The sequence below is a fragment of the Bombina bombina genome, chromosome 3 (assembly GCF_027579735.1).
Source record: "Bombina bombina isolate aBomBom1 chromosome 3, aBomBom1.pri, whole genome shotgun sequence".
In the NCBI taxonomy this organism is placed as follows: Eukaryota; Metazoa; Chordata; class Amphibia; order Anura; family Bombinatoridae; genus Bombina; species Bombina bombina.
The window spans coordinates 616,288,699-616,313,349 of NC_069501.1; the positions used below are offsets into that span (position 1 = coordinate 616,288,699).

The 24,651-nt window shown below is 38.2% G+C and overlaps 1 protein-coding gene across 1 annotated transcript in view; it reads right to left on the reverse strand.

The window, feature by feature from the left end:
• ADGRB2 (adhesion G protein-coupled receptor B2) overlaps positions 1 to 24,651 on the reverse strand; it is a 540,900-nt gene that overhangs the window by 155,724 nt on the left and 360,525 nt on the right. Inside the window, exons 11-13 of the mRNA XM_053707236.1 lie at positions 17,020 to 17,166; positions 16,708 to 16,886; positions 16,170 to 16,213 (exon numbers count right to left, since the gene is read on the reverse strand). Coding sequence (XP_053563211.1) covers positions 16,170 to 16,213; positions 16,708 to 16,886; positions 17,020 to 17,166 — 370 coding nt within the window. The remainder of the gene's footprint in view (positions 1 to 16,169; positions 16,214 to 16,707; positions 16,887 to 17,019; positions 17,167 to 24,651) is intronic.

The window sequence follows — 24,651 nt, forward strand, 5'->3', positions numbered from 1 at the left end:
GCCGCGACTTTTCCATACCGCAGATCCCCCTACGCCATTTGCGTATCCTATCTTTTCAATGGGATCTTTCTAACGCCGGTATTTAGAGTCGTTTCTGCAGTGAGCGTTAGAGCTCTAACAACAAGATTCCAGCCGCCTGAAAAAAGCAGGAGTTAAGAGCTTTCTGGCTAACGCCGGTTTATAAAGCTCTTAACTACTGTACCCTAAAGTACACTAACACCCATAAACTACCTATGTACCCCTAAACCGAGCTCCCCCCACATCGCCGCCACTCGATTAAAAATTTTAACCCCTAATCTTCCGACCGCCACCTACGTTATACTTATGTACCCCTAATCTGCTGCCCCTAACCCCGCCGACCCCTGTATTACATTTATTAACCCCTAATCTGCCCCCCACAACATCGCCGCCAGCTACTTACAATAATTAACCCCTAATCTTCCGACCGCAAAGCGCCGCCACCTACGTTATCCCTATGTACCCCTAATCTGCTGCCCCTAACACCGCCGACCCCTATATTATATTTATTAACCCCTAATCTGCCCCCCTCAACGTCGCCGACACCTACCTACACTTATTAACCCCTAATCTGCCGAGCGGACCTGAGCGCTACTATAATAAAGTTATTAACCCCGAATCCGCCTCACTAACCCTATCATAAATAGTATTAACCCCTAATCTGCCCTCCCTAACATCGCCGACACCTACCTTCAATTATTAACCCCTAATCTGCCGAGCGGACCTCACCGCTATTCTAATAAATGTATTAACCCCTAAAGCTAAGTCTAACCCTAACACTAACACCCCCCTAACTTAAATATAATTTTAATCTAACGAAATAAATTAACTCTTATTAAATAAATTAATCCTATTTAAAGCTAAATACTTACCTGTAAAATAAACCCTAATATAGCTACAATATAAATTATAATTATATTATAGCTATTTTAGGATTAATATTTATTTTACAGGTAACTTTGTATTTATTTTAACTAGGTACAATAGCTATTAAATAGTTAAGAACTATTTAATAGTTACCTAGTTAAAATAATAACAAATTTACCTGTAAAATAAATCCTAACCTAAGATATAATTAAACCTAACACTACCCTATCAATAAAATAATTAAATAAACTACCTACAATTACCTACAATTAACCTAACACTACACTATCAATAAATTAAATAAACACAATTGCTACAAATAAATACAATTAAATAAACTAGCTAAAGTACAAAAAATAAAAAAGAACTAAGTTACAGAAAATAAAAAAATATTTACAAACATAAGAAAAATATTACAACAATTTTAAACTAATTACACCTACTCTAAGCCCCCTAATAAAATAACAAAGCCCCCCAAAATAATAAATTCCCTACCCTATTCTAAATTAAAAAAGTTACAAGCTCTTTTACCTTACCAGCCCTGAACAGGGCCCTTTGCGGGGCATGCCCCAAGAAGTTCAGCTCTTTTGCCTGTAAAAAAAAACATACAATACCCCCCCCCCCAACATTACAACCCACCACCCACATACCCCTAATCTAACCCAAACCCCCCTTAAATAAACCTAACACTAATCCCCTGAAGATCTTCCTACCTTGTCTTCACCATCCAGGTATCACCGATCCGTCCTGGTTCCAAGATCTTCATCCAACCCAAGCGGGGGTTGGCGATCCATAATCCGGTGCTGAAGAGGTCCAGAAGAGGCTCCAAAGTCTTCATCCTATCCGGGAAGAAGAGGCGATCCGGACCGGCAACCATCTTGATCCAAGCGGCATCTTCTATCTTCATCCGATGACGACCGGCTCCATCCTGAAGACCTCCACCGCGGACCCATCTTCTTCCGGCGACGTCCAACTGCAGAATGACGGTTCCTTTAAGGGACGTCATCCAAGATGGCGTCCCTCGAATTCCGATTGGCTGATAGGATTCTATCAGCCAATCGGAATTAAGGTAGGAATATTCTGATTGGCTGATGGAATCAGCCAATCAGAATCAAGTTCAATCCGATTGGCTGATCCAATCAGCCAATCAGATTGAGCTCGCATTCTATTGGCTGATCGGAACAGCCAATAGAATGCGAGCTCAATCTGATTGGCTGATTGGATCAGCCAATCGGATTGAACTTGATTCTGATTGGCTGATTCCATCAGCCAATCAGAATATTCCTACCTTAATTCCGATTGGCTGATAGAATCCTATCAGCCAATCGGAATTCGAGGGACGCCATCTTGGATGACGTCCCTTAAAGGAACCGTCATTCTGCAGTTGGACGTCGCCGGAAGAAGATGGGTCCGCGGTGGAGGTCTTCAGGATGGAGCCGGTCGTCATCGGATGAAGATAGAAGATGCCGCTTGGATCAAGATGGTTGCCGGTCCGGATCGCCTCTTCTTCCCGGATAGGATGAAGACTTTGGAGCCTCTTCTGGACCTCTTCAGCACCGGATTATGGATCGCCAACCCCCGCTTGGGTTGGATGAAGATCTTGGAACCAGGACGGAACGGTGATACCTGGATGGTGAAGACAAGGTAGGAAGATCTTCAGGGGATTAGTGTTAGGTTTATTTAAGGGGGGTTTGGGTTAGATTAGGGGTATGTGGGTGGTGGGTTGTAATGTTGGGGGGGGGGGTATTGTATGTTTTTTTTTACAGGCAAAAGAGCTGAACTTCTTGGGGCATGCCCCGCAATTGGCCCTGTTCAGGGCTGGTAAGGTAAAAGAGCTTGTAACTTTTTTAATTTAGAATAGGGTAGGGAATTTATTATTTTGGGGGGCTTTGTTATTTTATTAGGGGGCTTAGAGTAGGTGTAATTAGTTTAAAATTGTTGTAATATTTTTCTTATGTTTGTAAATATTTTTTTATTTTCTGTAACTTAGTTCTTTTTTATTTTTTGTACTTTAGCTAGTTTATTTAATTGTATTTATTTGTAGCAATTGTGTTTATTTAATTTATTGATAGTGTAGTGTTAGGTTAATTGTAGGTAATTGTAGGTAGTTTATTTAATTATTTTATTGATAGGGTAGTGTTAGGTTTAATTATATCTTAGGTTAGGATTTATTTTACAGGTAAATTTGTTATTATTTTAACTAGGTAACTATTAAATAGTTCTTAACTATTTAATAGCTATTGTACCTAGTTAAAATAAATACAAAGTTACCTGTAAAATAAATATTAATCCTAAAATAGCTATAATATAATTATAATTTATATTGTAGCTATATTAGGGTTTATTTTACAGGTAAGTATTTAGCTTTAAATAGGATTAATTTATTTAATAAGAGTTAATTAATTTCGTTAGATTAAAATTATATTTAAGTTAGGGGGGTGTTAGTGTTAGGGTTAGACTTAGCTTTAGGGGTTAATACATTTATTAGAATAGCGGTGAGCTCCTGTCGTCAGATTAGGGGTTAATAATTGAAGGTAGGTGTCGGCGATGTTAGGGAGGGCAGATTAGGGGTTAATACTATTTATGATAGGGTTAGTGAGGCGGATTCGGGGTTAATAACTTTATTATAGTAGCGCTCAGGTCCGCTCGGCAGATTAGGGGTTAATAAGTGTAGGTAGGTGTCGGCGACGTTGTGGGGGGCAGATTAGGGGTTAATAAATATAACATAGGGGTCGGCGATGTTAGGGCAGCAGATTAGGGGTACATAGGGATAACGTAGGTTGCGGCGGTTTACGGAGCGGAAGATTAGGGGTTAATAATAATATGCAGGGGTCAGCGATAGCGGGAGTGGCAGATTAGGGGTTAATAAGTGTAAGGTTAGGGGTGCTTAGACTCGGGGTACATGTTAGAGTGTTAGGTGCAGACGTAGGAAGTGTTTCCCCATAGGAAACAATGGGGCTGCGTTAGGAGCTGAACGCTGCTTTTTTGCAGGTGTTAGGTTTTTTTTCAGCTCAAACAGTCCCATTGTTTCCTATGGGGGAATCGTGCACGAGCACGTTTTTGATGCCGGCCGCGTCCGTAAGCAACTCTGGTATCGAGAGTTGCATTTGCGGTAAAAATGCCCTACGCTCCTTTTTTGGAGCCTAACGCAGCATTTGTTTTAACTCTCGATACCAGAGTTAAATTTATGGTGCGGCCAGAAAAAAGCCCGCGGAGCGTTAACAGCCCTTTTACCGCCGAACTCTAAATCTAGGCCATAGAAAGGTTCATACACACACACACACACTGATTCATACACACACACACACACACAGATTCATACACACACACACACACACACACAGATTCATACACACACACACACAGATTCATACACACACACACTGATTCATACACTATTATGCAAACATAGAAAGGTTCATACACACACACACACACTGATTCATACACTATTATGCAAACATAGAAAGGTTCATACACACACACACACACAGATTCATACACATACACACACACACACACACACACAGATTCATACACACACACACACACAGATTCATACACACACACACACAGATTCATACACACACACACAGATTCATACACACACACACACAGATTCATACACTATTATGCAAGCATAGAAAGGTTCATACACACACACACAGATTCATACACTTATGCAAACATAGAAAGGTTCATACACACACACACACACACAGATTCATACATTATTATGCAAACATAGAAAGGTTCATACACACACACACAGATTCATACACTATTATGCAAACATAGAAAGGTTCATACACACACACAGATTCATACACTATTATGCAAACATAGAAAGGTTCATACACACACACACACACACACACATATTCATACACTATTATGCAAACATATGCCTAGAATTAGAGTTTTGTCGGTAAAGACCCGAGGTGCTAACGCTGCTTTTTTCCCAGCGCACTCTTAAGAGTTGGTGTGTTGAATGGGGGCACTGGTTTATTCGTATCCCTCTTGTCCTCTCCTGTTTCTGGGTACAAAGGGATTATTGCTGAGATATCAAACAGTTGCACCAAAATAAAGGTGTAATATACTCACAGTATATAATGCTGATTACCGGCTCCTTCCCAGTGCTCAAAAAGAAAACAATTTCACAGATACTATCATAAAATGTATCTTTATTTTAGCCCAACGTGTTTCAATGGTCCCAGCCGTCTTTATCAAGAGCAATAAAATTGTACAATCATAAAAAGTGCTTTACAAACCAAAGCATACCTTTCCGCTGCACAGGCGGTCTTTAAATACATAATTGATGCCACTACCTGATTCCCCATTGGTGGAGAGCAGGTTTACACCCGTTGCACAATAAACATAATAAAAAACATTCCTAAAACAACTTAAAACATTTTAATTAAACTTTACGTTCATAGTGAAATGCCTTGGTTTCGTGTATTCATTCTTTCTTTCTGAGAAATCGTGTTTTTTATTATTTTTATTGTGCGACGGGTGTAAACCTGCTCTCCACCAATGGGGAATCAGGTAGCAGCATCAATTATGTATTTAAAGACCACCCGTGCAGCGGAAAGGTATGCTTTGGTTTGTAAAGCACTTTTTATGATTGTACAATTTTATTGCTCTTGAAAAAGACGGCTGGGACCGTTGAAACGTGTTGGGCTAAAATAAAGATACATTTTATGATAGTATCTGTGAAATCGTTTTCTTTTTGAGCAATAGGAAGGAGCCGGTAATCAGCATTTTATACTGTGAGTATATTACACCTTTATTTTGGTGCAACTGTTTGATATCTCAGCAAGAATCCCTTTGTACCCAGAAACAGGAGAGGACAAGAGGGATACGAATAAACCAGCGCCTCCATTCAACACACCAAATCGTTTTGCACAGATTCCTGGAGACACTGTGGGATGACTGCGGTTTGACATTCTTAAAGGGAAAGTATCTAATCCATATTGTACACTGTGTTGTAAACTTATATACTGGTATTTAGAGTTGTCTGAATGGCTACGTTAGCCTCAGAAAAGGGAGCGTTGAGCATAATTTAGCTCCACTTCAACCCTCAATACCAGCGTTGCCTACGGTAGTGGTAAGCTGGAAAAACGTGCTCGTGCACGATATCCCCATAGGAAACAATGGGATTGAGCTATCTGAAAGAAAACCTAACACCTGCCAAAAAGCAGCGTTCAGATCCTAATGCAGCCCCATTGTTTCCTATGGGGAAACACTCTCTAAGTCAACACCTAACACCCTAACATGAACCCGAGTCTAAACACCCCTAACCTTACACTTATTAACCTCTAATCTGCCGCCCCCGCTGTCGCTGACACCTGCATTTTATTATTAACCCCTAATCTGCTGCTCCGGACACCGCCAGAACCTACATTATACTTATGAACCCCTAATCTGCTGCCCCCAACATCGCCGACACCTATAATCTGCCCCCCCCAACGTCGCCGCTACCTACACTTATTAACCCCTAATCTGCTGACCGGACCTCGCCGCCACTATAATAAATGTATTAACCCCTAAACCGCCGCACTCCTGCCTTGCAAACACTATAATAAATAGTATTAACCCCTAATCTGCCCTCCCTAACATCGCCGCCACCTACCTACAATTATTAACCCCTAATCTCCTGCCCACAACATCGCCGCTACTATAATAAATGTATTAACCCCTAAACCTAAGTCTAACCCTAACCTTAACACCCCCTAACATAAATATAATTTAAATAAAACGAAATAATATTCCTATAATTAAATAAATTAATCCTATTTAAAACTAAATACTTACCTATAAAATAAACCCTAATATAGCTACAATATAACTAATTGCTATTTTAGGATTTATATTTATTTTACAGGCAACTTTGTATTTATTTTAACTAGGTACAATAGTTATTAAATAGTTATTAACTATTTAATAGCTACCTAGTTAAAATAATTACAAAATTACCTGTGAAATAAATCCTAACCTAAGTTACAATTAAACCTAACACTACACTATCATTAAATTAATTAAATAAATTAACTACAATTACCTACAATTAAATTTAATTAAATAAACTAATCTATAATACAAAAAAACCCACTAAATTACAGAAAATAAAAAATATTACAAGAAGTTTAAACTAATTACACCTAATCTAAGCCCCCTAATAAAATAAAAAAGCCCCCCAAAATAATAAAATGCCCTACCCTATTCTAAATTACAAAAGTAATCAGCTCTTTTACCAGCCCTTAAAAGGGCTTTTTGCGGGGCATTGCCCCAAAGTAATCAGCTCTTTTACATGTAAAAAAAAATACAACCCCCCAACATTAAAACCCACCACCCACATACCCCTACTCTAACCAACCCAAACCCCCCTTAAAAAAAGCTAACACTAAGCCCCTGAAGATCTCCCTACCTTGAGTAGTCTTCACCCAACCGGGCCGAAATCTTCATCCAAGGTGCGCAGAAGCGGTCCTTCATCTGGTAGAAGTCTTCATCCAGGCGGCATCTTCAATCTTCATCCATCCGGAGCGGAGCCATCTTCCAAGGAGCCGACGCAGAGCCATCCTTTTTATCCAGAGTCTTCTAACACAATGACGGTACCTTTAAGTGACGTCATCCAAGATGGCGTCCCTTCAATTCCGATTGGCTGATAGGATTCTATCAGCCAATCGGAATTAAGGTAGGAAAAATCTGATTGGCTGATTCAATCAGCCAATTAGATTGAAGTTCAATCCAATTGGCTGATCCAATCAGCCAATCGGATTGAGCTTGCATTCTATTTGCTGTTCCAATCAGCCAATAGAATGCAAGCTCATTCCGATTGGCTGATAGGATTGTGTTAGAAGACTCCGGATGAAGATGATGGCTCCGCGTCGGCTCCTTGGAAGATGGCTCCGCTCTGGATGGATGAAGATTGAAGACGCCGCCTGGATGAAGACTTCTACCGGATGAAGGACCTCTTCTGCGCACCTTGGATGAAGATTTCGGCCCGGTTGGGTGAAGACGACTCAAGCTAGGGAGATCTTCATGGGGTTAGTGTTAGGTTTTTTTAAGGGGGGTTTGGATGGGTTAGAGTAGGGGTATGTGGGTGGTGGGTTTTAATGTTGGGGGGGGGTTGTATTTTTTTTACAGGTAAAAGAGCTGATTACTTTGGGGCAATGGCCCGCAAAAAGCTCTTTTAAGGACTGGTAAAAGAGCTGATTACTTTTGTAATTTAGAATAGGGTAGGGCATTTTTTATTTCGGGGGGCTTTATTATTTTATTAGGGGGCTTAGATTAGGTGTAATTAGTTTAAACTTCTTGTAATATTTTTTTATTTTCTGTAATTTAGTGTTTGTTTTTTTTGTATTATAGATTAGTTTAATTAAATTTAATTGTAGGTAATTGTAGTTAATTTATTTAATTAATTTAATGATAGTGTAGTGTTAGGTTTAATCGTAACTTAGGTTAGGATTTATGTCACAGGTAATTTTGTAATTATTTTAACTAGGTAGCTATTAAATAGTTATTAACTATTTAATAGCTATTGTACCTAGTTAAAATAAATACAAAGTTGCCTGTAAAATAAATATAAATCCTAAAATAGCTACAATGTAACTATTAGTTATATTGTAGCTATATTAGGGTTTATTTTATAGGTAAGTATTGAGTTTTAAATAGGAATAATTTATTTAATTATAGGAATATTATTTCATTTTATTTAAATTATATTTATGTTAGGGGGCTGTTAAGGTTAGACTTAGGTTTAGTGGTTAATAAATTTATTATAGTAGCGGCGATGTTGCGGGCGGGAGATTAGGGGTTAATAATTGTAGGTAGGTGGCGGCGATGTTAGGGAGGGCAGATTAGGGGTTAATACTATTTATTATAGTGTTTGCGAGGCGGGAGTGTGGCGGTTTAGAGGTTAATAAATTTATTATAGTGGCGGCAAGGTCCGGTCGGCAGATTAGGGGTTAATAATTGTAGTTAGGTAGCGGCAACGTTGGAGGGGGCAGATTAGGGGTTAATAAAGATAATGTAGGTGACGGCGATGTTAGGGGCAGCAGATTAGGGGTTCATAGCTATAATGTAGGTGGCGGCGGTGTCCGGTCGGCAGATTAGGGGTTAAAAAATTTTATTAGAGGGTTTGCGATGTGGGGAGGCCTCAGTTTAGGGGTACATAGATAGTTTATGGGTGTTAGTCTACTTTATAGCACAGTAGTTTAGAGCTTTATGTTCCAGCTTTAGCCCATAAAGCTCTTAACTACTGACTTTTTTTGGCGGTAGGAGTCTTGTCGGTAGAGGGTCTACCACTCACTTCTTCCAAGACTCCAAATACCAGCGTTAGGCAAATCCCATTGAAAAGATAGGATACGCAATTGACGTAAGGGGATCTGCGGTAGCCTGGAGTCGGCAGAAAGAAAGTGAGCGGTAGACCCTTTCCTGGCTGACTCTAAATACCAGCGGGAGGTAAAAATCAGCGTTAGGACCCCTTAACACTGCTTTTGACGGCTAACACCAAACTCTAAATCTAGGCCATAGAAAGGTTCATACACACACACACAGATTCATACACTATTATGCAAACATAGAAAGGTTCATACACACACACACAGATTCATACACTATTATGCAAACATAGAAAGGTTCATACACACACACACAGATTCATACACTATTATGCAAACATAGAAAGGTTCATACACACACACACAGATTCATACACTCTTATGCAAACATAGAAAGGTTCATACACACACACACACAGATTCATACACTATTATGCAAACATAGAAAGGTTCATACACACACACACACAGATTCATACACTATTATGCAAACATAGAAAGGTTCATACACACACACACACAGATTCATACACTATTATGCAAACATAGAAAGGTTCATACACACACACACAGATTCATACACTATTATGCAAACATAGAAAGGTTGCTCTCTTTATTTAAAAAGCAGGAATGTGAGGCTTAGGAGAAACCTGCTTTATGCTTGCTTATTGGTGGGTAAATGTATCCACCAATTAGTTAGTGCTATCCAGGGTGCTGAACCTAAAATGGGCCGGCTCCTAAGCTTTACATTCCTGTTTTTTAAAATAAAGATTCCAAGAGAACGACGAAAAATTGCTAATAGGAGTAAACTAGAAAGTTGCTTAGAATTATATGCTCTATCTGAATCATGAAAGAAAAAACATTGGGTTTAGTATCCCTTTAGACATGCACAGCTTTATACAAAGTTATACCCACTCATATGCAAAACTTTAAGTATAATTAAATAACATATTTTTATGTTTCTGTAATGTGATACCTCCAGCACAAATATACATACAGTATACTCACTAAAATGTGAGTTGACAACATATAGATCACAATATCATGAGGTTTCTTGAATTGTTAAGAAAGTTTTGTGATGATGATCTTTATTATATTGTTTGGATAGATAATATTTTAGCCTCTCATTTAATAGGGAAAATAAATCATAGTTGGCTTCAGTATTAAGGTTATAAATGTAAAGTATGTGTCAATTTAAAGGGACACTGAACCCAAATTTTTTCTTTCATGATTCAGATAGAGCATGCAATTTTAAGCAACTTTCTAATTTACTCTTATTATGATTTTTTCTTTGTTCTCTTGCTATGTTTATTTGAAAAAGAAGGCATCTAAGCTATTTGTTCGGTTCAGCACCCTGGAAAGCACTTATTCATTGGTGGATGAATTTATCCACCAATCAGCAAGAACAACCCAGTTTGTTCACCAAAAATGGGCCGGCATCTAAACTTACATTCTTGCATTTCAAATAAAGATACCAAGAGAATGAAGAAAATTTGATAATAGGAGTAAATTAGAGGGTTGTTTAAAATTGCATGCTCTATCTGAATCATGAAAGAAAAAATTTGGGTTCAGTGTCCCTTTAACAAGTGTTTTCGGTTCTCAGTCATACAAAAAAAGACTATGGCCCATATTTATTAAACGTTGCACCAGCAGCTCTTGTGAGCTTCTGGTGCAATGTTAAATGCGGAGAGCGTATTGCTCTCCGCATTTAGCGAGGTCTTGCGGACCTGATTCGCACTGTGGGATCAGGTCCGTAAGACCAATGATAAATAGAAGCCTATGGGGCCGATTTATCAAAGCTTCAACTGATAATGCGCTGGAAGTCCGTGTCAAATGTGACGCAAATTTGATCCGCTGTATTTAAAGCGTCAAGATCGTCAAATGTTGAAATGTGTGATGTAATATACGCTCCCGCGATATCAATACGACGCAGATTGATACTTGTGTTATTTGAGCGGAATACTGATCATCCACCATCACATTCTACTCCATTTGACCTTCTTGCCAATTTATTAAACAAACGCAACACTTTTCACACCAAATTTGATGCAATAATCAAAAACAACCCACAAACTAGTAAAATTTTCCACCACTTTTGATTGGGAAATGCATAATCCCATGATTTATGACATCAACCAATCTGATTTAAATATACATTTTCTACTATCACTAACGAATCAAATTGCTTGATACTTGTGTCATTGATCACTCATCTGAACTTGTAAGTGCCATTTGTTACATTGTGTATTATACTTTGAAAGTATGTATATGTGAAATAAGTGTTAAAATTAAACATTGATGATGACATTAGGACACACAGTGTAATATTTTAGACAATGATTTTAAAATTTGAATGATGTTTGATTCAATATAATCTTAAACTGATAGCTCAAAGGGTTAGTCTACCTAACATTAAACTGTCATGATTCAGATACAGCAGAAATTAAAATCACCTCTTTACTGTCATGCTATTTTCAGTGTTTTTCTTCCTTCTCTTGAATTTCATTTTCATTAAGAAATGTCATCTTATATGCAGCCCATTTTTTTACACCTGTGTAGGGGTGTTTCAAACTAGACTGCAATCAGAAAGGGTTACACAGGTGCAGAAAGAAAACTGGCCCAGCTCTTAAAACATCCATTATATATATATACACAAGTATGTGCAAAGATATATGTACAAATTCTAGCATTAAAGGGACACTGAACCCAAATTTTTTCTTTAGTGATTCAGATAGAGCATGCAATTTTAAGCAACTTTCTAATTTACTCCTGTTAGCAAATGTTCTTCATTCTCTTGGTATATTTATTTTAAAAGCAAGAATGTAAGTTTAGATGCCGGCCCATTTTGGTGAATAACCTGGGTTGTTCTTGCTGATTGGTGGATAAATTAATCCACCAATAAACAAGTGCTGTCCAAGGTTCTGAACTTTCTTTTTCAAATAAAGATAGCAAGAGAACGAAGAAAAATTGATAATAGGAGTAAATTAGAAAGTTGCTTAAAATTGCATGCTCTATCTGAATCACAAAGAAAAAAAAATGGGTTCAGTGTCCCTTTAATAATCATTTTAAAAAAACAAAAAAAACATGAGATAGGCATATCCTGATTTCTAGAAATACAAATACACATTCATTTATGTGGAAATATCATATATCAGTTTTCTGTATAACAAATACATAGAAAATAACTTTTTATGAGATATTACTGTTTGTTCAGATATAAATATAGCTATTTCTTGGACATTAACAGATTAAAAATAAAAGATTAGCTTTAGAGAAATGTGCTTGTTCATGGACAGTAATGAAATGGTATAAATAATGTTGGAAAAAACAGAATATCCACAACATCGATGACTCTTATTTATCAACAGTCTGATGCTCATCGGTCCGTACTTGACGCACGTGTTTTTGACAGACTTTTTAATAAACAAGGCCGTCGTATGTAGATTCGTGGCAGTGATGTCTGGCGAGTTTATTGACTCCAGCGAATACATCGAGATTGACGCAATGATAAATAGGCCCCTATATATGGAATTCTTGTACTAACTGTAGGACAAAGAATGTGGTCTATTTTGTCTGGAGTTCGATCATTGGGGGCGTGACTGATACCGCAGCATGAAGATCAGTACGTTGTGCGTGTCACTAGGGTACAGAGGAAGAGTGTCTGAGCGCTGCCCTGGAGGTCGTTTGTCTGTCTGTTTATTGATGGAGAATTGTATCCAATAAGTGCAATGGAATATATCTATATATAATAGATTAATAATAGATATAATAGAAATGTGTGTATTTTAGAGCCAGAATATGTAAGACTTGTAGCTACATACTTTGTTTTAATATCTATTTTTATGTCTATGAACAAAGTTTCCTCTTTTATACCTTCAGAACAATCTTGCCCTTTTTCCCGAGGCGGTGTTAAACAGAGCTCTCTGAGACCAGAATTTACCAGGCACAGTCTGCACACAGAGGAGATGAAGGGGGGGGGTTACGGAACAGAGGGATTTCCAAAAGTGCACATACAAAGGTCACTGATTAGGGGACAGATTGAAAGGTAGATTGAGCAGAAGTGCTAACAGACTATGATATGCTAATCTTCCGGACAGAGGTGAGCTAATCCAAACAATCATGTTTTTTTCTGTTCTATTTGAATTAATCAATGACAGTAACTGCATACATGGTGTTTTCATGACAGAATTGAAAAAAATGTCCTACTTATGGTCTAGGGTCTTATGGTAATCTATCCCGCAGATCCTATTTAACCCCATAAATGTACATATTTCCTTTGTCAGTAAGATGCAGTTTCACTAGACAGTAAGCAGGAAGAGGTAAGTACCTTAAAACTGTAACGTGTTAATTTAGCATGCTTGGCCCTAAAAGCTCATTTACCAGACCATGTTAAATGAATGTGCTTGACACTCCAAAGGTTAAAACATTGTTACCTATCTAATATAGGCACCAGTGTTATCTAAAATGTGGCATTTTATTTATTTTTGATCCATCCGCAGGCTGCCCTGTGGCTGGTGATTCCCTTGATCAAGACAGCTGTAATGAAAAAGTGTTTGTGCTTATATTGCAACTGGCCACATATATTATGAGAACAACAGGATCCCATTGTTATGTAGTGTATATATGTTACTATTACTTGTCAAAATGCAGCTGTCAGCTAAACAGTTGCCATAATTAATTTAATCAAGAGAAATCTAAAATTGATAGTGACCCTGTTGTAATTTCAGCAAGCACAGGTTCTGGTCCTGCTTATCACAATGAATTCAGACAATTTAAACACATACAAGCAAGAGCTATTGAGATATATAACAGGGTTTTCATGCAGTATCACAATCAACTCTAATATAGAGAACAAAAAAAAAAAAAAAAAAAACATTCACACAGGTATAGATACTCAAATACATTTAAAATAAAACATGCATGTATAATCTCACATCCTCTCTTTCACATACTGATATAAATGTATGAACTAATAAACATATGCAAGTACTCCCACACACAGATTATGTAGCTGGTGGTGCTGCAGGAGGCTGCATGCAATAAGGGTTGGTCTGGAAGTCTTTACATTGTTTTCAGCACTACCAGTTAGGGACAGCTCCCAGAAACAAAAACCTCCTATGGATGTGGTTGCTGAAAGCCAAAATGATTTGCTAGTCTTTTATACTTAAAGGGACATGAAACTCAAAATCTTCCTTTCATGATTTAGGTAGAACATACAATTTTAAACAACTTTCCAGTTTACTTCTATTATTAAATTTGCTTCATTCTCCAAGTATCATTTGTTGAAGGAACAGCAATGCACTACTGGTTTCTAACTGAGCAGATGGGTGAGCCGATGACAATTAGTATATATATGCAGCCATCAATCAGCAGCTAGAACCTAGGTTCTTCGCTGCTCCTGAGCTTTCCTAGATAAACCTTTCAGCAAAGGATAACAAGAGAAGGAAGCAAAAATAAATAATAGAAGTACATTGCAAAATTGTTTAAAATTGTATGCAATGGTGCCCATTTATCAAGCTCCGAATGAAGCTTGTGGGCCCGTGTTTCTGGCGAGTCTTCAGACTCGCCAGAAACACCAGTTATGAAGCAGCGGTCTAAAGACTGCTGCTCAATAACCCTGTCCATCTGCTCTGATGAGGTGGACAGGAATCACCGGAAATCAACCCGATCGAGTACGATCGGGTTGATTGATACCTCCCTGCTGGCGGCCGATTGGCCGCAAGTCAGTAGGGGGCGGCGTTGCACCAGCAGCTCTTGTGAGCTGCTGGTGCAATGATAAATGCGTAGAGCGTATTGCTCTCCTCATTCAACGAGGTCTTGCGAACCTGAACCGCACTGTCGGATCAGGTCCGCAAGACCTTTGATAAATAGGCCCCTATGTCTAAATCATGAAATAAAAAAATGTGTGTTTCACATCCCTTTAAACACATTATTATAATATTAATTGTTATTTCCATAGCTCATGATTTTCTCTTAAACCCATCATGTTCTGCATTAGTTAAAATGAAAACATTTGCTCTAGTTATGGTAACACTGGCAAATGTAACCTGGCAGTTCTTCTATAATGAGGCACTGGAGTTTTGATGATAAAAAAAAATAGAAATGATTGTAGATTCAGATATTATTTCCAAGGTTGGAAATGAGAGCTTGTTTTCCTTTCATACCAACATGAAGAATGGTATGATATTATATTAACAAGAAATTTGCTACAGGAATGTGGCCTTTGACACAGCTTTGTAAGCCACAAAAACTGAGATTGTCATCTGTCTCCATAGGAAAGATTGCCGATTTGCAATCACAATGCACAGAAACGAAAGACTGGTGTGGCAGTACTGCTTACTGTCTCTTTACAAATAATATTTACTATGGGCTAGATTATGAGTGGAGCATAATATTGCGCTTATGTGAGCACGATATTTGCGCTCTACTCAGTAATACCAGCGCACGTTGTTGTGCGCTGGTATTACAAGTGCGGCACAATCGGAACGTGACCTTGTGTTCTCATTGCCCGTAAGAGCCATCTTCCATAGGCTTCATGTAAGCCTCATTTTCATGCTGATAGATACGGCAAACCACCTAGCGATGCGCAGGAAGCAAAAATAAATATATATGTATATGCTAATATACATATATATGTATGTGTTTATATGTGTATATACACATATAAACACATAAATATAAGCATATACATATATATTTATAGTGAAAACACAATGCCCCATTGACCTCCATGTAAAGGCACTTTTTTTTCAAACAGCCAACATCCCCTCACTTAAACCCCTTATAACTGCTTTGTGGCTGGTTATTTAACGTACGCCCATAAACGGGCACATTTGGCCCTTTACGGGAGCACGTTAAGATATTGCTCCACTCATAATCTGGCCTTCAGTGTTTAGAAAAGCTGCAGGTTTGGAATGTATGAAATAAATCAGGGGTACTGACCTTTTGGAATAATCCCAAACTGCACATTGGGGGCTGGAGGTACCCTGTGAGGATGAAAAATCAGTTAAAGTAAGCCATGATGATGCAACTTTCCTTCAAATAATTGACACAACCGAGTATCACATAATAGGGCGTCCCATGGAAGCCAGAATAAAAGGAATCGGAACCACAGAACTTGAAGCACAGGATTTCAGAGTAGGAAGCACATAGAGTCAGAGAAAAAGGAATCAAAGAGAAAGGAGCTTAAAGAACAGCATGCGCATAAACAGGGTAACAAATACAATTACAAAGTAGTACACAGGGAGTCTTGGATAAAGAAAAATAAGGAGTCACAAAGCAGTATGCAAATGGAATCAGAATATAATAGAAAGGCTCACAGTAAGGAAATGAGAAAAGTCATAAAGGAAAAGTCTATGGAGCACTTAGCACACAATAGCACAAAAACCAAAGGGAGGAGACAGCCACAGAAAAAGGGCAACAGTTATCCTGCAGACAAAAATTCATTGGGATGACTGTGTATGAATATATGTGAAATTACATTGATGATATGAGACAGCTCCACCACTACTAGTTGCTCTGCTGGTTTGGTTAGGGGTCGAACAGTTACAGTCAGAACCTTAGAACTGACAGCCAGGGAATTCCCGGGAGGGGGTAGAATGCGCCCAAGAGTACGGTACAGTACTGCACCAATCACAAAATATGCAGACTCGTCTGTTTCTATAAGAAAAAGATACAATAGAGAAGGTAATTTCACCACTTGTAATTGCCCAGATAGTAAAATATATCTATTTGTAAAACTGCCTTATTCTTCTATCAGGTTGCCAATAAAATGTCTATTGTGTTCGCTCACCTGTTGGGGGCATACTAAGCACCTCCTTAGGAACGAATAGTTTATCTTCGGAATTTCTAGCCCAGTCATTCATGCCACGTCGCCCTTTCATGGGGAAGTTAATATCACTGGAAATAGCAGAGACAGGTTCCCTCTGGATGCTGATAACTGTAAGTCAAACATAAATACTCACAACTAGGTGTGCCATACTGAAGGTTTTGCCCTGTCAACACAAATTATCATAATTACATTTTTCTATCATAATCGACACCCACGGTTCTGCAGCCCTAGAACTTTCTTCAGTAACAACACAAAGCCCAGTACATTTTTAATTATGTTTTATATCACCCTTCTACAATGTTTGGATAACATGACAGTGTCAGCCCATTTACGAGTGTCATTTAATTCAGGCTTTTCACTTTTAAGAAGCCATTTGCAGTTATACAGTAGCTGATGAACTATGGAGGTAGGAGAAATAATTAGAATATACAATTATTAATTCCTGCACATAGATAGCTATATGTGACTAAAAAGTATCCCTCTATATGGGTGGTCTCATATTCTTCTCAATATTAATATTATTCTTTTAAGCATTTTTTAAAAAATAACTTTAGTTTGTAAGTTTTCGATAATGCCACCTTATGATATGTTAAAAAACATATATATATATATATTTGTCATTTTCTATATCATAAATGATATAATAACAACTGAATATTCCAAAAAAACACATTTTATGGTTGCATGTTCATTTTCCTTAAACACCAAAATATAGGGTCTTGTACCCTATAATAAAAAAACAAACAAAACAAAACAAATAACACCAAATGTAAAATATGTGTACTAAAAATCATTCTACAGGTGAAACTCGAAAAATTAGAATATCGTGCAAAAGTTAATTTATTTCACTAATGCAACTTAAAAGGTTAAACTAATATACGAGATAAAACAGGTATCGCAACAGTGAAGTAAAAATATGGCAGAGAGATATGCAGGTAAAAACGTAATTTAATACATATTACAAAGCGTACATACAATATTTCAGGCACAGCAAACAAACCCCGCTGACGCGTTTCCCACTTCACAAGCGGTTCATCACTAGGAATAAATAAAATCAGTGACATTAAATTATTTATAGATGCTTAGTTTCATGTCTAGTTATGAATGTCTCCATTTAATATAGTAGTTACTACATAAGGACTGATCGTTTACAATTGAGATTAGTTCAATGTGTTTTTTCTCCTTATTTTCCTTTTGCTAAGTTGTAACATTATGTCATGTGTTCACAGTTGCCATAATATAACTTAGTTTGCATTTAACTTTTATATCCTTTTGGCTACTTCTATGTGAAACATGTTATTTAATTGTAACAGCTTTTGCTTAACATTTTGTTTTTAGGGTTCCGATATTCTTAACTTTGATTTAACTCATTTTAGTAGAGGTGTTCTATTTAGTCTTAACTTGTAATATTATTAAATGATGCTTATAGTGATTTTGTAACATTTTTTATGTTGCTGTAAGAAAGTTAATACTTGGAAGTTCATGGAGTGCAAAAGGTTAGGTCAGAGGTGAGACTTCTGTCTGCTGATTGGCTATTCAGATTTGTTACCTGAGATTTAACAGCTGCCTATAACACTTCTTTCCCAGCTCTGATGAACCACTTGTGAAGCGGGAAACGCGTCAGCGGGGTTTGTTTGCTGTGCCTGAAATATTGTATGTACGCTTTGTAATATGTATTAAATTACGTTTTTACCTGCATATCTCTCTGCCATATTTTTACTTCACTGTTGCGATACCTGTTTTCTCTTTGTGACTTTGCCAAAATAGGGGTGTGGAGAGCCCCCAGCAACAGTGTTAGTATTAGCAGCCTGACCGGAATCACACGGATATTCTGTGAGGCCCTGGATTTAAGCCCTGTATGCATACTAATGCCCGGTGGATACATGTTTGCTTTGAATACCTGCAAAACGACACAAGGAACTTATACCGCACCGAGAGGGTCATAATCGGGTGAGTCCTCTTTTGATTAACTTTACTTGGATATTTTGTAGTATTGAGGTGACATCCGCATTAGTGGGACTCTTGGATAGAGTCGGTTTCACCTCTGAATTTTCATTCTACACTAATTTACAGCATTTAAGACTGAGCAGTCTTTTTCTCTTCAAATGATACATTAATATACGAGATAGACTCATTACATGCAAATCAATATAGTTTAAGCCGTGATTTGTCATAATTGTGATGATTATGGTTTACAGCTCATGAAAACCCCAAATCCACAATCTCAGAAAATTAGAATATTGTGAAAAGGTGCAATATTCTAGGCTCAAAGTGTCCCACTCTAATCAGCTAAATAAGCCATAACACCTGCAAAGGGTTCCTGAGCCTTTAAATGGTCTGTCAGTCTGGTTCAGTAGGAATCACAATCATGGAAAAGACGGCTGACCTGACAGTTGTGCAGAAAACCATAATTGACACCCTCCATAAGGAGGGAAAGCCTCAAAAGGTAATTGCAAAAGACGTTGGATGTTCCCAAAGTGCTGCATCAAAGCATATTAATAGAATGTTATGTGGAAGGGAAAAGTGTGGAAGAAAAAGGTGCACAAGCAGCAGGGATGACCACAGCCTGGAGAGGATGGTCAGGAAAAGGCCATTGAAAAGTGTTGGGGACTTTCACAAGGAGTGGACTGAGGCTGGAGTCAGTGCATCAAGAGCCACCACACACACAGACAGATCCTGGACATGGGCTTCAAATGTCGTATTCCTCTTGTCAAGCCACTCCTGAACAACAAACAACGTCAGAAGCGTCTTACCTGGGCTAAAGAAAAACAGACCTGGTCTGTTGCTCAGTGGTCCAAAGTCCTCTTTCTGATGAGAGCAAATTTTGTATCTCATTTTGAAACCAAGAGCCCAGAGTATGGAGGAAGAATGGAGAAGCACACACTAGATGCTTGAAGTCCAGTGTGAAGTTTCCACAGTCTGTGTTGATTTGGGGAGCCATGCCATCTGCTGGTGTTGGTCCACTGTGCTTCATTAAGTCCAGGGTTAACAAAGCCGTCTACCAGGAGATTTTGGAGCACTTCATGCTTCTTTCCACAGACAAGCCCTATGGGGATGCTGACTTCATTTTCCAGCAGGACTTGGCACCTGCCCACACTGCCAAAAGCACCAAAACCTGGTCAATGACCGTTGGATTACTGTGCTTGATTGCCAGCAAACTCGCCTGACCTGAACCCCATAGAGAATCTATGGGGCATTGCCAAGAGAAAGATGAGAGACATGAGACCGAACAATGCAGAAGATCTGAAGGCCGCTATTGAAGATTCCTGGTCTTCCATAACACCTCAGCAGTGCCACAGGCTGATAGCTTCTATGCCACGCCGCATTGAGGCAGTAATTGCTGCAAAAGGAGCCCAAACCAAGTACTGAGTACATACAGTATGCATGCTTATACTTTTCAGAGGTCCGATATTGTTCTATGTACAATCCTTGTTTTATTGATTGCATGTAATATTCTAATTTTCTGAGATTGTGGATATGGGGTGTTCATGAGCTGTAAGCATAATCATCACAATTATGACAAATCACGGCTTGAACTATCTTGCTTTGCATGTAATGAGTCTATCTCATATATTAGTTTCACCTTTTATGTTGCATTAGTGAAATAAATTAACTTTTGCACGGTATTCTAATTTTTCGAGTTTCATCTGTATATAGATTTGTACAAAATGTCTTCTATTTATAAAATCACAGTTGTACCTGAAATTTTTAATAAGAAAGAAGTTTTTATGAGGCTAGAGGTCGCTGCCTAGTGATTGTTCTTACTATAATTATCACTTTAAAGAGGCCCTTGATAAGGCTAATATTGTGACGTTTCAACTGCAGCTGAACAGGCACAGGACCACTTATTTAAAAGAGCAGAAAGAAGATGCAGTTTGGGTGCAAGAATAAAAGAACACCATTGGAATATTAGAAGGTTGGGGCTTAGAACATTTGAAGAGCAGGGTTAAAGGTGAAAGTACAGAATCCATTTTATTGCAAAAAGAATCAACACTGAAATTTGTACTTGACTCTGTATGTACTTTATGTAGGAATGAGTCCAACTATTGTGTCTTTTAATGAACTGAACTAGTATTTGTGATTTATAGTGTTATAAACCCAACTTAGGGCTAGATTATGAGTGGCGTGCAATATCGGGTTTTACAGCTTTTACACGCAACGGAAATACATATTACAAGTTGGAAGTAAGCGCATTCGCTTGAGTGGAATCTAATTTAACGCGCTTCGGGTTAGCGAGACTTCAGAGATTGAATAAAGGGTATTTATTAAATAATTAATATTTAAGTTAGGTGGGTATTAGGGTTAGGGTTAGACTTAGGTTTAGGGGTTAACATATTTATTATAGTTGCGGTGGTGTAGGGGGGGCAGGATAGGGGTTAATAAATGTATTATAGGTGGCGGCGGTGTAGGGGGGCAAGATAGGGGTTAATAAATTTATTATAGGTGGCGGCGGTGTAGGGGGGGCTGGATAGGGGTTAGTAGGTATTATGTAGGTGGCGGCGGGGTCCGGGAGCGGCGGTTTAGGGGTTAACATATTTATTATAGTTGCGGCGGGGTCCGGGAGTGGCGGTTTAGGGGGGAATAAATCTATTTAGTTGCGGCGGTGTAGGGGGGCAGATTAGGGGTGTTTAGACTCGGGGTACATGTTAGGGTGTTAGGTGTACACATTTCCCATAGGAATCAATGGGATGTCGGGCAGCAGCGAACATGAACTTTCGCTATGGTCAGACTCCCATTGATTCCTATGGGATCCGCCGCATCCAGGGCGGCGGATTGAAAACCAGGTACGCTGGGCCGGAAAAGTGGCGAGCGTACCTAGTTTTTGATAACTAGCAAAAGTAGTCAGATTGTGCCGAACTTGTGTTCGGAACATTTGGAGTGACGTAAGAATCGATCTGTGTCAGACTGAGTCCGGCGGATCGAAGCTTACGTCACTAAATTCTACTTTTGCCGGGCAGCAGGGCTTGATAACTAAGGCGAATCAGCCTCGCCACAAATACGCTGCAGAATTCCAGCGTATTTGAGGTTGACGGCTTGATAACTAGGGGCCCAAGTCTCTATTATGGCCATATAGGATGTTCCTTTATTAATTTTGACTTAGGTTGTGAATTTCAGTGTTTGAACATATATAGGAAGTTATGCATGTAATTTGAATGACTGCTGTGTGTGTGTGGTTGATATTTAATTTTTTGTATATAATGTGTATCTTTTTACTATGCCTGCCTATGCCGAATTTGTTTCAGTTCTGGAGTACAGAAATGCATTAATGCAATAATTAAAAAGTGCTTTAATATATATAAAGGGTGCTGTATCCCCTGTCTTTTCAAGGACCCTCTAACAGTTACAGGTCTTTTTTCTTTCTAATAGTATTGATGAAATATCTTCTTAAGGGGTTGTACCAGAATAGGTTATTACGCCTATTAAATTTAAAAGCCCTGTATATGAAGAATATTTATATATCAAAGTAATCCCAATACATGAAGTTAAGTTTCCAGTACATGAAGTTAAGTTCCCAGTACATGAAGTTAAGTTCCCAGTACATGAAGTTAAGTTCCCAATACATGAAGTTAAGTTCCCAGTACATGAAGTTAAGTTCCCAATACATGAAGTTAAGTTCCCAGTACATGAAGTTAAGTTCCCAGTACATGAAGTTAAGTTCCCAGTACATGAAGTTAAGTTCCCAATACATGAAGTTAAGTTCCCAGTACATGAAGTTAAGTTCCCAGTACATGAAGTTAAGTTCCCAATACATGACGTTAAGTTCCCAGTACATGAAGTTAAGTTCCCAATACATGAAGTTAAGTTCCCAGTACATGAAGTTAAGTTCCCAGTACATGAAGTTAAGTTCCCAGTACATGAGCTTTTGAAGATGAAACAATAACTTAAAAGTTAAAAATAATTACAATGTTACAACTTCAGAAACATGATTGAAATACAATGAATGTAAATGTTTGCAGATGTAGAGTATGGGTATGTATTTTGTAATATGAAGCATGTCTCACTGGATTGTTTTATGGAGGGTGTATGTTGTTAGAACTTTGTATTTGTTTATTTATTTGCTTTGTAAGGATTTGAAGGCGTTTTTGTAATCAGTCTCCTTCACATTAAAACTTCATATTGAGAAATTAAAGGTTGCCAGATAGCATGCTGTTCCATTAATTATAAAGAAACTGAACTCGCCAGTGATGGCCGTGGCAAGGGACGGGTACAAATATTTTTGATTTCTGCAATTGTGACATTGCAGCAAGTTGTTTCAAGAAGATATTAGTTCCACAAATGGGTTTTGAATTAATCTAGGCCATTATCATCATAAATCATATTGGTACCTTCCAAAATCTTCCACTATCCTGTATAACAAGGATTTTTTGATGGAGTTAAAAAAACAACATACTGTCAACCTTCATAATCTACAAGCATTGCAGATGACATTAATGGCCTAAATTCAATACAACTTGTTGGTAAAAATACTCAATGCAGCATTACAACTTAAAAACTGTGGAATTTGTAACCACCCTTCATCATAACAGCCATGAGTTGCAAGGTCAGCTCCATTATAATTACTGAAACTGCATCTATCTAGCAACTGTTAACTTATTACCAAAAAGCATCAGCTTCACTGTCAAGCATAACAGCATCACAAAAATGCTTTAAAACCTTACAAAACAAATGAATTAAAATAAAAAAATCTCTCTATATAACAGTTCACTCTAACAAATGTAAAAAAAAAACAAACTATATCTCCTTCTAAAACACCCCAGAATACCCATGGCCAGCCTTTATGGGGTAGATTTAATAAGCAGCGGATGCTGCTATCTATGCCCATAGTTTCCCGGCTCGCCGGAAACAGAAGTTAAGAAGCAGCGGTCGTAAGACCTCTGCTTCTTAACTTCTCCACCACCTTTTAGGTGGCAGACTGCAATCATCCTGCTACGATGCGATCTGGATGATTGAAACCCCCTGCTAGGGGCATCAAGCTCCCCGTATGGAGCTTCATCCCCCTTGTTTCCAAAACAGAAGTTATGAAGAAGTTATGAAGCAGCTCCATTACTTGTCCGCCTGCTCTGAGGCCGCGGACAGAAATCAACCCGATCAAATACGATCGGGTTGATTGACACCCCCAGCTAGCGGCTGATAGGCCGCAAATCTGCATGGGGCGGTATTTCACCAGCAGTTCACAAGAACTACTGGTGCAATGATAAATGCCGACATGTCCGCTCACACATTTTTAAATATGCACCTATGAATCTAGCCGAATATACCCTCCACAATCATCAAGTTGCTTTATTTATACACACATGGTCATCAGAAGTTTTTTTCTTTTGCCACATTCTTTTCACAGAAGAAGAAGAAAATACTTAATTTTAACATTAAAAAACAAATATTATACCCTACCTGTAGACTGTAAGCTCTGCAGACAGGGCCTTCTTCCTCTTGTACTAGATTTGTTTAGTCTGTTATGTTTTAGTATCTTTCACAAACCCTTGTCATTGTATACCCTTATCTCTGTACCCAGCGCTACAGGATTTTAAATGATAATAATAATATAATACTCTACTCAACACATGAATTTCTTCCCCATGTCACTTTTTAAGT